Source organism: Myripristis murdjan, chromosome 14, assembly GCF_902150065.1.
Source record: "Myripristis murdjan chromosome 14, fMyrMur1.1, whole genome shotgun sequence".
Lineage (NCBI taxonomy): Eukaryota > Metazoa > Chordata > Actinopteri > Holocentriformes > Holocentridae > Myripristis > Myripristis murdjan.
Window position 1 is genome coordinate 25,258,479 of NC_043993.1, and position 16,858 is coordinate 25,275,336.

The 16,858-nt window shown below is 38.8% G+C and overlaps 2 protein-coding genes across 2 annotated transcripts; both read right to left on the reverse strand.

The window, feature by feature from the left end:
- Positions 1-554: 554 nt before the first annotated feature.
- On the reverse strand, positions 555-8,231 carry LOC115370998 (V-set and immunoglobulin domain-containing protein 1-like). The gene is made up of 7 exons (XM_030068113.1): positions 8,085-8,231; positions 7,777-7,937; positions 5,733-5,940; positions 1,994-2,149; positions 1,479-1,595; positions 726-870; positions 555-627 (listed from the first exon to the last, which is right to left on the reverse strand). The coding sequence occupies exons 1-7, from the start codon at positions 8,125-8,127 to the stop codon at positions 555-557; spliced, it is 903 nt and encodes a 300-aa protein (XP_029923973.1). The 5' UTR covers positions 8,128-8,231.
- A 1,921-nt stretch (positions 8,232-10,152) lies between these two features.
- Positions 10,153-16,510, reverse strand: LOC115371756 (V-set and immunoglobulin domain-containing protein 1-like). The gene is made up of 4 exons (XM_030069269.1): positions 16,299-16,510; positions 15,949-16,109; positions 12,519-12,714; positions 10,153-10,596 (listed from the first exon to the last, which is right to left on the reverse strand). The coding sequence occupies exons 1-4, from the start codon at positions 16,339-16,341 to the stop codon at positions 10,484-10,486; spliced, it is 513 nt and encodes a 170-aa protein (XP_029925129.1). The 5' UTR covers positions 16,342-16,510; the 3' UTR covers positions 10,153-10,483.
- Positions 16,511-16,858: the final 348 nt, after the last annotated feature.

Genomic DNA, 16,858 nt, shown 5'->3' on the forward strand with positions numbered 1-16,858 from the left:
ACTTATTATCACTTATATAGGCCTATTTCAATAACTGTCCGCACATAGAGGACAGCAGTGATCACCTGATAAACTCTTTCATGAGGCAAACTGTCACTACCTTTAACTCAACTAATTATTACAGTTTTTTGGTAAAGTGATTCCTAAAATAATTCCACATATTGCCACTGATACATATCCTTAGATGACAAATTTTATTTATTTGAGAATGAATGAGTCATTTACATGGTCAACATTGAAAAGAAGAAAAAGAAAACTTCAAACAAATGCATTTCTTGTTTTAACACCATGTTAGCTCAGTTATACATTTTGACCACAAATAACCTGACGAATCACTCCATCAATTATACAAACGGCAAAAACATATTTAAAAAAGTGGATTCAAAACTTTCCTGATGCAAAACACACATGGCAATAAAATGCAACTTGGAACAGAAAAACACAAACATGAGCTGTATGATATTGAATACATCTGTGAACAATACAGTTTGAGCAGTGTTCTCAGACTCGTCATGTTGCCCCGGTTTAAATAGATGTTTCTGCCTTGTTTTTCTTTAAGCCTGCGCCTCATCTCCCTCAGCGTGGAGGCTGCTGGGGGCTGTGTCTGAGGTCTGATGAGAGCTTTTTCTGGTGGAGGGCGACAGTTGACATTACATCTTTAAACATCACATTGCTGCTATTACATGAAATGCAGGACAACAAAAAATGAAAAATTAAACCCTCACTTCATCTCAGTGGCCTCTGGTGCCTTGACAGGTTTGTATTTATGCTTCTTCACGGAGTGTGCGATGAACCACACAATCAGGACGATCAGGACACACCCGAGCAATGCGCCGATCACTGCTCCGGCAATCACCCCATCTCCCAGGTCTACATAATGACACATTTTTATCAGAAATTAGAATCATACAATACATTACTGATCCCAGAAAGGAAAAGGGGTCAGGTGCAGTTGTTCAGTTCTCAGGAGAAGAATTAAAGAAAACAGAGAGAAAATTAAAATTTAAAAATACAGTTAGATCCATAAGTATCTGGACAGGAACACAATATTCATAATTTTGCCCTTGTGCACCACCACAGTGGATTTGAAATGGAGTAATCATAATTGAGGTGCAGACTTTAAGCTTTAATTTAAGAGGTTGAAAAAAAAAAAAAAATGTCATTGGCATTAACAGTTAAAGATTACAGTCCGTTTTATACAATTTTCAGAGGCTCAAAACTAATTGGACACTGGACTAAAAAGCAGTTTCTTGGCCAGGTGTAGCCTTTTGCCTTCTTATTCCATGACAAAATAAGAAAATTTGTTTTTGTATGTGCCTTACATATTTTAAAAGTCTGTGTGTTATGTATCAGTTGTGTCAAAGGTATGTGCAAAAAATTAATGCCAGTGAGGGAGCCTGTTTTATACCTCTGTTAAACACATATACATTTTGCATAGATATTCATTAAAATGTAAAAAAAAAAAAAAAAAATCATACCAGGGCTGAGCTCCAGGACACAAGTGGAAAATCCCACCGGATTTGAAACATTGCACTGGTACTCCCCAAACTCAAACTGGGATATGTTTCTGATTTCCAGTATTCCAGCTGTGGTTGCTGAGGAAAAAATGCATAAATGTTCAATCAAGCGAGATGCACAACGTGCTTCCCAGAGACAATGTAACAGCACAATCACATTAGCATCTATAAAACAAAGACACAATAACAGCAGTGTAAAACGCACCCAATTTGAAATCAATTTCAAAGAAATTAAAGAAAAAAGAAAGACAAATAATCATAAAACAAGTGAACATATTAAAATAAACTTAAAACAACAGGGCTGTAACATGTCAACAGATAAAATTAGTTACCAGACAAAAAGGCAAGGCTGGATTTAAAAGCAGAGACAGTACCTGCAGATCTAAGATTAACATTATAGAGGATTATAAAATTATAGATTGTGGAAGGATGAAGGCAGGCATACTTAAATCCACACACATACACACATTACTCACATCTTGCCGATACAGTCCTCCTGGCCTTGGTGTTGTCCAGTCTGGTCCAGGTGTAGGTGGGGGTGGGGCTGCCATGCTCACTGTGGCAGGTCAGAGTGACCAGGTGACCCGCCTCCACATCACCATGAACAGCACAGTACGGCTGAGACGGCCTCTCTGATGGACCACAGGGGAGATTCAGTGGGTTTATCGTGTTATTTTCCCCAGTGATGTTACTTTGAGATATACTTGACATTATAAAGCAACACAAATAGCTGAAAATCACTAACATTTCATTTCAATCCTCTGTTATTACATTTTAATAACACATGGCTGTTCATGAATAATTTCTCAGTTCTTGCGTCAGCTTTCCTCTGGTACCTGGTAATACTCACAGCATTCGTGACACTGGTAACATGGTGGTGGAAAAAGTTTCAAAATAAAAATAATCCTGGTGACACTCTCTTTGGATAGTCCCCTATGGGCATTCAACAGAATTGATAAATAATTTAAATATCAACCAGAGGCCAACAGATTATCAATAAGCCATAAATTATATAAAGATATTTCAGCAACATATTGACATATCTGTTGACATTCTGTTGATATTATTGCTGGATCCCTGCTGGTTTTCAGGAAACCCACCAGAGTTCTGGGCAAGGTTAGTGTTCTGGTTGGTTGAAGGCCAGGCCAACAAATTTCATGACCAATCACAGCTCTGATGGGCGTGTCTTGCCCAGAACTCTGGTGTGATCCATAATAAGACCTTTTGTCACAGACACATTGTTAAAATGTAATTTATGGCTTATTGATATTCTGCTGAACTCATGTTGATATTTAATTTATATATCATTTAACACTCAGTTGAGTATCTATAAGGGACTATCCAAAATAGCATGTAACACTGTATTATGTGAAATAATGGATGCTATAGTTTGTGTTACTCAGAGATCACAATTGTTTGGGCTAATGCATTACAAAATAACATATTACCATAATCACATTACAATCTTCTGTAACACAGTAATGTAACACCTTACACTACACATTACTGTTCTTAAACACGGTAATCACATATTACATATTCCTTCACTTGCCTGCATAATGGGTGGATAAAAAAACAAACAAGTCTTCCAACCCATAGGACCACCAAGGTAATTTGTTCCAACCCTCCAATATGACCCACAGGAGTGTCACTAATACGACTGAAAGGACCGTTTCCTGAGCAACCTAGCCATTAGCCACTAAATATACTTGGTTAAGGTTATTGGTAAATTAAGGGAATGGTTTTTCATAATGGTTATGGTTAGAGAGCATTAGGTAACGTTCACTAGTATTAGCTAGTGAACATTAAGTACCTAAAAAGGAAAGAGGCTTGGATTTGAACCTGGCTGATTGAAAGGTTTGTTGGTTGATCCATCTGCCACCCCGCCAACCTCCATACACCGACTTTTTCGCTCCCTTAATACTCCACCACAGTCGTTATTTACAGTACCACTAGAAGTCGCTTAACTTTACAATGTAACTATAGGTCATATAATAAGCTGCTGTACAAATGACCTATGCGGTAGTTTTTTTTTGTTTTGTTTTGGGTTTTTTTTGCGTGAGGAGAGTCTTGTTTGTGTGCCAGGTCAAAAAGGGCAGAGTGGTCTCCAACTTTTGGAGTGGTGGAGGAGATTCCTTCCAATTTGTTGCACCAAAGGACAAGAATGTGATGGCAAAGTTCAAACTGTGCCCAGGCCAGAAACAGCTACCCGCAGCTGTGAGCACAACATTGAATCTCTCCAAGCCCCTGCAAAGGCAACATGCCAACATCAAGACCCCTGGACCCCAAGTGTATCCCAGACAATGCTGCGGAGTAACACAAGTTAATAATGTAATGTACCCAGTAATGAATCGCTGTCCACAGGCACTAAATAAGTAAAGTACATTTCTTTCTTTTTTTTACTTTTTTGAGTAACAACTTCAATACTGATCATCACTGTTTGTTGTTCCCTGAAAGTTGCTGTGCCAATTCTTGCGATAAGCAGGAGGCTAGTGTACATTTTTTCCTTGTTCTTTGACTTTGTTTTGATTCTTATGTGTGTACTGTATTTTGTGGAAAATCTTCCAAACAGTGCAAATGCCTGTGGAAACCATTTTATAAAAGCCCTAACAGCCAGTAGGATGTTCTTTACCGTGGTTATGGGTACTTTGGTGCTGCCAGCAGAGCTCACCCGAGACTTGTGTTTACCCTCATCACAGCCACAATTACAGTAAAGAAATTACTGCTATGATGAATCGTAGAAGAACAACACTTTAACAATGGATTATTATGGCAGTTTATGATGTATACAGAATGAAAGACAATCCACATTTTTAAAAAATCAGCCTCAAATGTCAAATCAAAGCAGGAAAAGATTACCTTGACAGAAATGTATTTATCTATGTCATGATGATTTCTGATACAGTTTGGTATTAGAAATATGTTTGACCATTTGAATATTAGTCATGTTTGTAACATAATGTTTGTTCATTCTTATCAAATCAGTCCATAATCTAGCACATTGTGTGTTGCTCTGTTAGTCATTATCAGCTTCAAGAATTATGTTGGGTGTGGCCTTGTTTTTTTTTCCCCCAGCATCTCCATCTCACCAGTCTGATTTTCAGTATACTGATATCAAAACTGTGCTGAAATCATTTCAAAATAGTGATCATTTATATGCTATGCATCTTGCAGTGATGCAGGATATTTTTCATGACATGCACCCTCTCCTTGTCACGACTCTGTGTAACAATTAGTGATGATGACAGTCATTATTGATCCATCTTGAAATTGTCATGTCCCACAAACGCTCTCATAAAGGTCTAGGCTGTGAAATACAAGCAGAGTGTTCAGTATGCAGTAGATACTGTGATATATTCTGTATGCGGTGCGAGGATTCAGTCACAGTCCTACTCTAATTTCCAACACTGACAATGAGGAGGCTGCTGCGGTTACCGTGGAAACTACTGTGGATACTGAGACCTGCAAGGTTGTCCTGGTAACTCTGTGAATGAGAGGATTCATACAGAATGTAATTCCCTGATCACACAACTCAGGGTCACTGTTTTAATAGATTTGTTTCTGTTACGACAGTGGTAATAGATACAGTATTCTCAGAGGTGGAAAAATGGGCAAAAAATCTTATTAGTGCTTTTGCCTCAGTTAAACACCCTTTGCTTAAGAGTTCTTGTTAGAGATACTCAAGTCAGAGTACAAGAGTGGCTCACTAAAACACTGCTGAATTTCTTTCATATGAAAAGATTTAAAAAGCCCAAAAAGGCAAATGGGGAAGAGGGGGGAGCCTTCTGGTATATGCTACAGCTTAAATCATTAAAAAATGTATTAAAGCATGCAATGAGTTTTAATAAAATGAAATACTGCATAAGATTTGGAGTCTCGCTTTAGGTTAAAGTCTTTTCTCAGAACACACTTTTTGGTACGTTGTGTGTGGCTGCACAAAGTTACACAACTAGTACAGACACCTCTTTGGCTTGACTAAATCACACCTCTGTATTAATCTTTATTTTTTTTCCCTTCATGATCTTTGTCTCAGGTTATATGTGTGAGCAGTGGATTAGATAGATCAACTGCTGCACTGAGATGGATAAGACTCTCCTGTAGATCTATTTACATCAAAGACAATAGTAATACTGTTTTCTCGTAGATACACATGACTGTTGATCACTTGGTTGATGAATACCCCTTCCAATACCCTTTGAAATTAGAGAAACCTACCAAGAACTTGCACAATGATATTGGCCTCAGACTTTCCATCAACATCAGGAAAGTTGTGAACCTGACAGGTGTAGACCCCGGCATCTGATGGCTGCATGTTGTGTATCGTTATGGAGGCATTTTTGGTTACGTTGGGAGCAACGGGAGGCTGAAGTCTGCCCTCATAGGATTTGGCAAAGACATCCTGTCCCGATTGATAGTAATAGAGCTGAAAGCAAAGGACAGGGCATTAGAACAGCTGACTTTTAGCAAACATCACATTTATAGTACTCCTCCTATACTGTCTGCATTGTGGCAAAGTTTTGCATTTTGTAGTATATCACTTTTAAAAAGTGTTTGCCTTTAATTCTATTATCATGTATGTCATAAAACATTTCTGAAAACTTAGTAACAGAAGAAACTCACAAGACTAGGTCAAAATCTAGCATATGGCTGGGCCGAGGCTACATTTAGAAAGCGTCTGTTTTGACCTCAGTTCTGTCAACAGCGGCTGCACTGAACAGCAGATTTCTAAACCTCATTATTTACACAGTTAAGTAATGCCAATGTATTCTCACCATCAGAACAAAATCCAGCATGATTTTGATGATACAGTTATAACCCTTATTTCATCAGGTAAGTCCCATTGGTAGTTTGCCTATACTTCCTTGCTGTGATGATTACATTTATGTTTTTATGTTTATTATTACAGGCATTGTTCCTGGCAGAAAGATAAAGAGAGAGTCATCTGTAATATGCCACATTTACAAAGTTGAAAACTTGATGTGTCTCATTATGAAACAATTAGATTAATGGGAGAAATTAGCAATCGGGAACATAGTGGGACAAAGGGTTAAAAATAGGGAGAGTGCCGTGAAAACTGGGGGTGTTGGCAGGCCTGAAAATTATTTTTTATCAGCGAATCTCTTAGTTACATTAATATTGTTCATGTGAAGCAACCATTTTGAGTTGGTCTTGTTGCTGCGAAGCGTAAAATCATAGACATGCAGGAGTGTATTTCTCACTCCCTGCTACTCTCTCTCTCTCTCTCTCTCTCTCTCTCTCTGCCTGTGTATGTTCAATAAATGTGGACTGAGCTGCAGTGTGCCACTTCATCTTGAAAGACCAACAGCCAATAGGGAAAGCCAAACACGCGCCTGACCAACGGCAGCCAACACACAGCCAACGTCTGTGGTCTGCCGATCACCCGCTCACTCACAGCGTGCTCTAACACAGCGTGCTCTAACATTGCTCTGATCCTTAGCCCAGCCAAAAAACAAATAAATAAATAAAAGTTACATGAAATCATAGCACATAATAATATCAGACAAATTCTTTGTCCACCATGAAACAATTTATTTGTTAGTTATGTCTAAAAAGTTATTTTTTTAGGTTTACGTTTTTCAAGAAAGCAGATTTTTTTTTTAGCCAGGTTCATGTGTTAGCTGTAGTGCAAACAGGTGATTAAACATGTAAGTCTCTTTGTTTAAACTCTCAATAATAATCAAAAATATCAAGAATATTTATGATGACGATGAAACAAGAGTAGTATTTTGTTTTTAAATCTCTATATACCTAATTTCTGAATCAGAATCAAGGCCTTTGTTTTCTCACCAGGGCGTGCCTCCTAACTGGCACTGAGGAGTAGTCACGATATCGAGAGAGCAACATGGACTCTTTTGTTTTGTTCTGTGACTGCTCACTGCTCCTTGTAATGAAATATCTTGTTAAATAAAGTCGTTTTACAAAATTAGGTGAAATATAATCACTTCACTCATGAGATTTAACCCTCGTCTAAGAATTTCCAAATGAGTGTTTACTGAAAAATTTCACACAGAGCCTTGCACTACTATACAACAAACACCATGAGCTCATTCTGTCCCGAAGCTACTAAGTAAGTTGAATTAAAAAAAAAAAAAAAAAGTTGATGTAGATTTTTTTTTTTTTCCACCAAGGCAGGTGCCCTATCCGAGTATCTTAACATGCCAGCTCATTTTGAGTGCATCATGCCACACCTGTCCCATGAGTGGCAGAACAGATTTCAGTAGAAACTGGTCGTGTCTACCTGCTGTGGAGTGCTGGAGGATGTTGAAACAAAATCCCACTGGATAGTGAGGCCGGTGGTCTCTGGAATCGTGCTAAAAGTACACTGGAGGAGAACATTTCCACCCACAGTAACATTGACGTATTTCTGGGGGGTCTTGACGGTGATCAGTTCAACACATCCTGCAAAAAAAAAAAAAAAAAAAAAAAAAAAGTTAATCAAGCTCTCATTAATAGCCCAATATGAAGTCGTCTGTGGATTACATTCTTTGAATTTGAATTTGGGATTACACTCACACTTAAACGAATAATAATTGGAAGAATAGTTACCCATCATGCTTATCAACACCATCACACTCAGAGTGGAGCACATCTTCACAGAAATGTTGGTTTACGCTCACAGAACTTCTAAAGATCTCTACTTTCCCAGTCTTTGCCTCGGACTCCTTAAGGCTTTGCACGCAGTACCCAAACAGAGAAGAATAATGTGGCAGTATGAAAGGCAAGGTTACAGTGTGGTAGCTAATGGACTGGGTGATACATGTAGATAACACGGTGTTTGCATATCTTTGTTTGCCCGGGTGTGTCGTGTATGTGCAACGTTTTTTTGTTTTGTTTTGTTTTGTTTCCCAAACCTTTGCTTTGGCGTTTTAGGATTTGAAAATGAAAAAGAACATATGAAGAAAAACATACTTATTTATACAGCACAAATAAATCAAGTGTATTCGATGTAGTGTGTAGATTTATACTGAAGATGGGACACCTGGCTTAGAGCCAATGCTGTTATGGTTTTTGACTTCATAGGGCAGATTAGGACCACACTGTATCATGACACTCACAGTTAATTCATTTTTCAATACTTTGGCAGTAGATTAGTTGTCGCTCATCTCTCCATCCTCCATGCCTGTAAGTCATTCTGGGTCAAGGCCTCTGGCAAAGAAATTAATGTAATTCAATCTCCACCTGGCCTTTATCACTGGCCTCAAGGAATTGTAAGCCAGAGCGCTCGCTGCAACACTCCACTTATCTTTGGGGAGTTCACTCTCTGGTGCTGTTTACTCATTAAAGGCGGTTTCACCTTTGTCAGTTTCGTTCACACAGTGTGGAGTACAGTGCTGATGGAGAGACAGTGAATCACACATGATTAATTGTCTGTAATTACCAGAAGCTGACATAAGTAATTAACAATTTTTATTACACGGCTATGTTGAATACTCGATTATGACTGGCCAATTAAAGCATTCAGCAGGCCGCCATCAACCTTGTTGTCAAGCTATGGCCTCATCACCTGTCCATTGTAAATCATAGCGCCTCATGAGGCCTTGCTGCTGTGTGTGCTGTAGGCTAATGTTGGCAAGCCAGCTACAAAAATAAGTCAGCTCAGTCGCTCACACGTTACTGATGAGTTGTTTGTGAAAGATTCATTCAAAAGGAACAAATCTTTGGGGAACTGAATCACTTCCTGAAATAATCCATTCATTTCTCAGTTCAGTTGTTGTTATTACTGATGCCACCGCTTTTCTTTGGAAGACACGCCCTGTGTACCATTCAGCGAACTCTGGTTGGCTAGTACTCATTGCCACTTACTGCTTGTAAATAATAAAACCAACTTAAAATAGCTTATCCACTTGAGCAATATTTGTGTTGCTGAGAGATTTGCTGAAAATCTTTTTTTTTTTTTTTTTTTTTTTTTTTTTTACATGGATAGATTATCAACTATGGCCTCACTTTGGCAGGCAGTGAGTGATTCAAGTCATTTGTTTGAAGGAGGAATGGGTCGGGGTGTGTTCAAGACACTAAATACACCTGATTCACCTGAAATATACCTGATTCGCGTTGCTAATACTTATCTGCAGTGATTCAACAACACTGATCTTGGACTACAATCTGGACATGCGACATAATCTAGATTGATATTATATGCATAAGCATGCAATATGCAAACGCTAACATTACTTGCGCACTCTAGGATGGTATTATGGAGTGCAACAACAAAATTTAAGACAAGGTAGGTTACATTTAATAATCTCTTAATTTTTAAAATCACCACCTTTTATAGTTTACAATGCACGGCGAAACAGAAAAATTATTCCAGCTGTAGTTGCTGAGGAAAAAATGTGCAAATGTTTATAAAAAAAGATGAGTGTATGCATATTTAAGTGCACAGACACACACATTACACACATCTTCCGGATACAGTCCTTGTATTGGTGCGGTCCAGTCTGATCCAGGTGTACGTGGGGGCAGAGCACCTACACTCACTGTGGCGGGTCAGAGTGACCAGGTGACCTGACTCCACATCAACATGGACAGTACAGTAAGGCACAGACAGATTCAGTTTTTGGTAATGAATTTTATCGAATTATTACAAAACCTTACACTAACATTCTGTGCATTCCTTTAAATATGATTACATAGATCACAGTATCTATCATTAGCCACCATATAAACATGAAACTAGTCTCTTTGCCTTTTATCGTGAGAATGAGCCTTTAGGAAGAACTCGGAGGATTTCTTTGTACAACTGATTATGTTATGGCAGTTCCTGGATGTTGTTCTTGGATCCAACTGAACAGAGCACAGCAGTTTAGATCTACCGGAGACTGCAGCTCTGGCTTTAGGTGACAGCCCAAGCAGAAACTGGCCCAGAATCTTCAAAGACATTTGCTGAATAAAATAAGAATTGTTTTGCTCGTGGATAGATATTGGAGGAAGTCTGCCGCACATGATTAGGAGACGAGGATGATTCCCAGGAGAACAGCAATTCCGATCCCCCACTCAAGAAGCCCTCTGGGTCCGGTGTATTGAATGTGGTAGGGTGATGGTGGAGCGCTTGAACGAGCTGAAATGACAACAACAACAAAAAAAAAAAAGGATGAGCTACATATAAGGAGAGACAACTCGGTGAGAGCGAAAGCACAGATTCTGATTGGTTCTCTGGATGATGGACTGTGACAGGCAGGTGAACTGATAGGTTGCCTTCGGAGGTTAGATGGAACAGAAAAAACTATGAATGAGGCTGTGTGGGTTGAAGCCAACTCCGATAGGATACAATGAGGCCATGGAAAATTGGGACACCCTCTGATAGGCTGATGTGGTTGTAGGAAAAGATGATGAAGATGATGCAGCTAGCTCCCTGATTGAACTTGTGTTAAACAGCATTTCAGTCTGGAGCGACTAATTTGAATAAATAAAAGGAGACTTTGCTGAATAAAATGAGACATTTATTGATCATGGATAATGGCCAATAATGGGGGAAGGCTCCAGCGGATGGTTAAGGCCACTCAATTAAGAGGAGAGGATGATTTACATGAGAACAGTGCTTATAGGATTTCCCCCAAAAGTTAAGCTAAGTAGCAGATAATGGAAGAAATGAGAACATTTAGGGCAGATGAGCTGATAGGCTGCGTTACAGTACAACCATACCAAATGCGTATACCGCCTTCTTTCCTCTTGTATTGGATATGGGTATTAATTGTGCAAAGGCTTATGAGATGCCTATAGCAATGCGAAGGGGTGGGACACAAGTGCAAGTTCAGTTAACTTTATGCAAATAAAGGTGTTGTTCACAGCGCAATCAGTTGATTGGACAAACAAGACAGGGTGATTGTCCAAACTTGTGTCAAACCTTTTCTCCTCAGGTTTCCAAACAATGGAGGGTAAAATAATGCCGACTAGACAATATATCGCAGAAACATAAAATGTCAACCTTTTTTTTCTTTCTGGCGACTGGCCATCATGACCTGGTGGACTATGGATGTGTAAAACAGAAAAGCTGCTGGTCTTGCTCAGTGAGCAGAACACCAGAAATGCATGACCTAAAACATGAATGTCAGAGTACATCAGTAAAATGACATTAATGCATTGATACAAACCTACATTTTACATCAATTTTATAAAATGAATTAAAAAATTATTTTATCTGCATGTATTATTCCTTGTAGAAAAAATAAATAATAAAAAAATTTGATTTCCTTTGCACATAAGAATAATACATAGGGAAAACAAAGGGGATAATTCAAAATTATTTTTAATGTATGTATAGTGTAATAATAATAGAATAATGTCATGCTGTCAACAACAGAATATTAGAAATGCATTAATACAACAGGTTAACAATAACCAGATACAATAAGGGCCCATATACATGTTCATACTCAACTGGATAGACAAAGATCCAAATATGGGTTGTGAGATTAGATAATGATACTAGGTAGCAGTGTCTGACACTGACACACGCGAGGGCCTCATGCCTGACATATACTGTACATCAGTCTTTCCTGCTGTGGCCAGCCATATGACATCAACAGCCAGGTGCACTAGATTACATAGGTTCCGGGTCATTGAGCTGGCAGAAAGGCCAGCTGTTTTCTGTGAACTTTCTGCAAAGCGGTTTTGGTTCTGCATTTGGGACTCAGTGTCTCAGTGTCTCAGTGTCTCTGCAGCAGTGAGTCTTGAGGGGCCCATCTGACCTCTGAGCGTGATAGCCTCATTGGGGGATTCATCCCAAGATACCAAGTCAATATGCTCTTAATTTATGATGTATAAAGGTCCCTCGTTTTATGTCGTTCAATTTATTGTGTTTTCAGGTGTTCTTTGTGTCACTGTGGAAATGGGTTAATGTGTGTCAACAGTGAATTAGATGAATCATCCACTGCAGTGACGACTGGGACAGACATTTTGCTGTATGCACACGGCTACTGTATTGATAAGTCAGATGATGAACATCCATTTCCAAACCCTGTAAAATGAGAAGAAACTTACCATGGACAAATACAGTGATACTGGCATTAGCGCCCATGTGCATCTCAACTTCACAGGTGTAGACTCCGGTATCTGATGGCTGCATTTTGCTTATCATTATGGAGGCATTTTTGGTTTTGTCAGGAGAGGAGAAAGCTTGAAGTCTGCCACGGTACTGTTCGTTTATGCTTTCTTGTGATTTTTTATAGAAATACACCTGAAACCAAAGCAAAGTACATTAGAATAGCTGACACAACAATAACACACATAATTCCAGTGTTTGTCATATGCTGTCTACTTCTGACAGTATCCAAAATCCTGCAGTACAGCTGGAGCTATGGTGAGCAAGAGGGCAGAATTTTGCCTTGTGGAAAGACTGGAAACTACTGGTGCGCTGATGAATATTGTCTATGCCAGTGATTGTCAACTGGTGGTCCGCGGCGGTATTGCAGGTTGTCCGTGAAATTGTAAATGGAAAATAATAATTAAAAAAATGATTTATTATTTAGACTTAATTTATTTTCCATTTACCATTCATTTTTGTGAATAATTTACCCATCCAAATTATGTCAAATGGAGTTGATCGAGATTCTCCCAAGCCTCATGTCACTACTGACGTCCCATCTTGGACGCACAGGACCACGGACCAGGGGTCTGTTTCACAAAGCAGGTTTAGTGAAAACTCTAAAGTCTGTTAACCCTGAAATGAAGGAAACTCTGAGTTTTCCATTTCACAAAGGGAGGTAGCCTAACTCAAACCAGAGAAAGAGGGGTAACTCTAGCCTGTTTCACAGAGGGAGGTAACTTAAGCAGACTCCATGAAACGAACCTGGTCGGGACCAGATTTTTCTCATGAAACCTCGAGTTTCTCTCTGTGTCCGCCCTCTTTAGGAGTAGTACATATATAGGCCTATATACTCTTTTATTTTAAGCATGGTGCAAAATAAAACAAACATCCCCCAAAGCAGTGGTCCCCGAGTTGCTTCTTGGTTATAATGGTGGTCCCTGGGACAAAACCAGTTGAAAACCCCTGGTCTATGCTGATACAGAGTCTGATTAAAGTGACACTGCCAGACTTTACCCATCAGACAGCAGATACACTGCCTTCGAAAGTTATTCAAAGTCAGACTAGGGCTGTCCATATCTCACACATCAGAATTGCTCCTGCTCTCTGCATTTTATTGTGGCAAAGTTCTGCAGTCTGTAGTATATCACCTATAAAAACTGTTTGCCTTTAAGTCTATACTAATTCTGTTTAGACAGACATAAAGAAACTGCAGTAGTTTTAAGAAACACTCTCAACACTTTCCAGAAAAGAGATCTGAACATCTGATTTCACGAATTTTGTTGTTGACAACAACATCAATAATAATAATAACAGTTCTTCTAATTATTATTATTAGTAGCACTAGTTGTTTGGTGTGTGTACTATTCTGTTTTTTTTTTTTTTATAAACTTGTGTGAAATTCTGTGTCAAACATAGAACAACTAATTTGCCCTTTTTAAAAAGCTAAGTTTTACTTGTTTCAAGAAAGCAGTTCCTTAGTCATGTTTATGTGTTAGTTGTAGTCAAGTGCATCACAATCACAATCATTCACTGTTTCCAACCTCGCCACAAAGAAAGTCCCCCGAAAAACAAAACAAAACAAAAAACCTACAGTGTTGTTTTGATGGTGCTGTCAGGGACCAAGCAGTAAAGCCATGAGGACACAGGGTTTATAAATGAAAAAAATGTTTGTTATTTACCCCAAATGCACCTTATTACAAACCAAAGATTTTAAACACTAGGCCTATAAAACAGATCAACAAAACATAACTAAACTCAGTATAATAGCAACTAAACCAGATGTTAACTGAACAAACTGACCTAACATAATGACACATAAGGGAACATTGGCTTGGCCAAACCAAATAACAGACAGGCAATGTATTGTTAAAGCAAAGAAACATATTCTAAATCAAACAAACTGTAATGTTAATTGTTGAGGTGTGGTTGACTGCAAATGTAATAAACCTGTGCAAGTAGCAAAATAATGACTATACTGAAACTAATGTGGTGAAAAAATGAGTTATGGGGCAGTGTTACCATGTGTGGCTGTGGCCATCACAGGTACACACAACTTTCTTGCAGCTCTGGTATATAAAGCTTTTTGGAGGCCTCGCTCCCAGTTCATTCTGTGGCATCACAATGGCTCACTGATGTATTGTGCAAGAGGCTCTGGATTACATCTTTGACCATGACGAGATGTGAACACAAGCTGTGTGTGCCACAAATGCATGTGTGTACATTTGCAAGGCACATGCAACGACCACAAAGCATTGCCCAGCGTGTTCAAGAGAAGACAAAATATAATTGATATAAGTGATTGTGTCATGGTTCTGTGTCTGGATTCTTGAACTCTCTGTCTCTTGTGTTCTATTTATGATGGACTCTGTTTATGGCCTTTGTTTCAGCTCTGTTCCTGCTCTGTGAGTCCTTCATGTTTACTTGTTGCTTTGCCCCGCTGTGTCTCTCTCGGCAGTGTTTTCACCTGTCTTGTTTGCCTCTCCATGTTCCCACACCTGTCCTGAGTTGTGTGTTAGTGTTTGCCTCAGCCTATCTTGTCTGTTCTCCTGTCTTGTGTTCCAGCCCTTCTCCAGGTGTGTCTTATTTCCCCAAATAGCCCCAAGTGTATTTAAATCCTGTTTCAGTTCAGTTCGTTGTCAGTTTGTCATTGTTGTGTCCTTGGTGGTGCTGTTGGTTTTGCCCCCAGTGCTCAGTTCCTCATTTTTAAAGCCTGGCAATAAATGGTTATTGCTTTAGTTTCGGTGCCTGTCTGTTTGCTCCTGCGTCCTGCATCACACATGACAGATTGACAGATTGTTAAGATTTCATTTTTGTTAGTAATTGTTAATGTGTTCAGACATTACTTTTGAAATAAGGTTTTGCTGTGGGCTTTAGTTTTTACTAAATCATACGGTCAGTTTTGACTAGGGACACAAAAGATGTTATTTTTGTCATTATTTTTTTAAAATGTAGATGGTTTCAAAACAGTGTTCTTGCTAAACAGTGAAATGAGGTACTCTGTGATAAATAATACAATATATTTCGAGTATTTGTTACTTATAGTCAAAATAATACCCATATAATGCTTTAAAAAAAAAAAAAAAAAACAAGTAGTATGACCAGAAGTCAGTGAGGCCTACAGGCCATAAGTACCAAATGGAAATTAAAAACTTGTAATGTTGACAAAAATGTGACTTGATAAAAAGATAATACAACATTAGGTGATATATGTATTATGGATTTATTATCATCTAACACTGTCATTTTTGGCTGGGAACATTAAGATGATTAAGCTGAAATGAACACAACAGGAGGGTTAAGTCTCTTCATACCTCATTTCTGAATCAAAGCCTTCAATTTGAGTGATATTGCTTGGTGAAATCGCATGACACTGCACATATCTACCTGCTGTTTAGAGGAGGGTGATGAAGCAAAAGTCCACTCAATAGAGACCTCACTCAACGCTGAAGTCGTGTTATAAGTACATGGGAGTAGAACACTTTCACCCGCTGTAACATTGACAATTTCCTTGGTAGTCTCGACAGTGATAGCCAGTTCAACGCATCCTGCCAAAAAAATAAATAAATAATTAACAACAACAACAAAAAAAAAAGTTAATCAAGCTCTCATTATACTTTGTTTTCACCCAGACTCAAAAACCAATACATGGTTGTGTATGGGATAAAAACATTGCCCCACACATAACAGAACCTTCCCAAATGAATAATAATTGGAAGAAGCAAAAGAATAGTTACCCATCATGCTTATCAACACCATCACACTCAGAGTGGAGCACATCTTCACAGAAATGTTGGTTTACGCTCACAGAACTTCTAAAGATCTCTACTTTCCCAGTCTTTGCCACAGACTCCTTAAGGCTTTGCACGCAGTACCCAAACAGAGAAGAATAATGTGGCAGTGTGAGAGGCAAGGTTACAGTGTGGTAGCTAATGGACTGGCTGATACATGTAGATAACACGGTGTTTGCATATCTTTGTTTGCCCGGATGTGTCGTGGATGCACAACTTTTTTTTTTTTTTTTTTTTTCCCCTGAACCGTTTTTTTTTTTTTTCGCCCCGCAGTTTAGGAAATGAAAATGAAAAATGCTAAAGAAAGAATATCATGTAATTCAACTTCCACCTGGCCTTTGTCACTGGCCTGAAGGAAGTGTAAGCCAGAGCGCTGCAACACTCCACTTATCTTTGGAGAGTTCACTCTCTGGTGCTGTTGATGGTGGTGCTACTTATTAAAGACCGTTTCACCTTTGTCAGTTTCGCTCACACAGTGGGTTACAATGCTGATGGAGAGACAGCGA

Excerpts from the sequence above, each read along its gene's own strand:
- LOC115370998 (XM_030068113.1), bottom strand. The coding sequence starts at position 8,127 with ATGTGCTCCACTCTGAGTGTGATGGTGTTGATAAGCATGATGG. Across the intron at positions 5,941-7,776 it reads CCTCCAGCACTCCACAGCAG|CTCTATTACTATCAATCGGG; the intron begins GTAGACACGACC and ends CTTTGCTTTCAG. Across the intron at positions 1,596-1,993 it reads GAGGACTGTATCGGCAAGAT|CAACCACAGCTGGAATACTG; the intron begins GTGAGTAATGTG and ends TTTTTTCCTCAG.
- LOC115371756 (XM_030069269.1), bottom strand. The coding sequence starts at position 16,341 with ATGTGCTCCACTCTGAGTGTGATGGTGTTGATAAGCATGATGG. Across the intron at positions 16,110-16,298 it reads GGTGTTGATAAGCATGATGG|GATGCGTTGAACTGGCTATC; the intron begins GTAACTATTCTT and ends TTTTTTTGGCAG. Across the intron at positions 12,715-15,948 it reads CACCCTCCTCTAAACAGCAG|GTGTATTTCTATAAAAAATC; the intron begins GTAGATATGTGC and ends CTTTGGTTTCAG.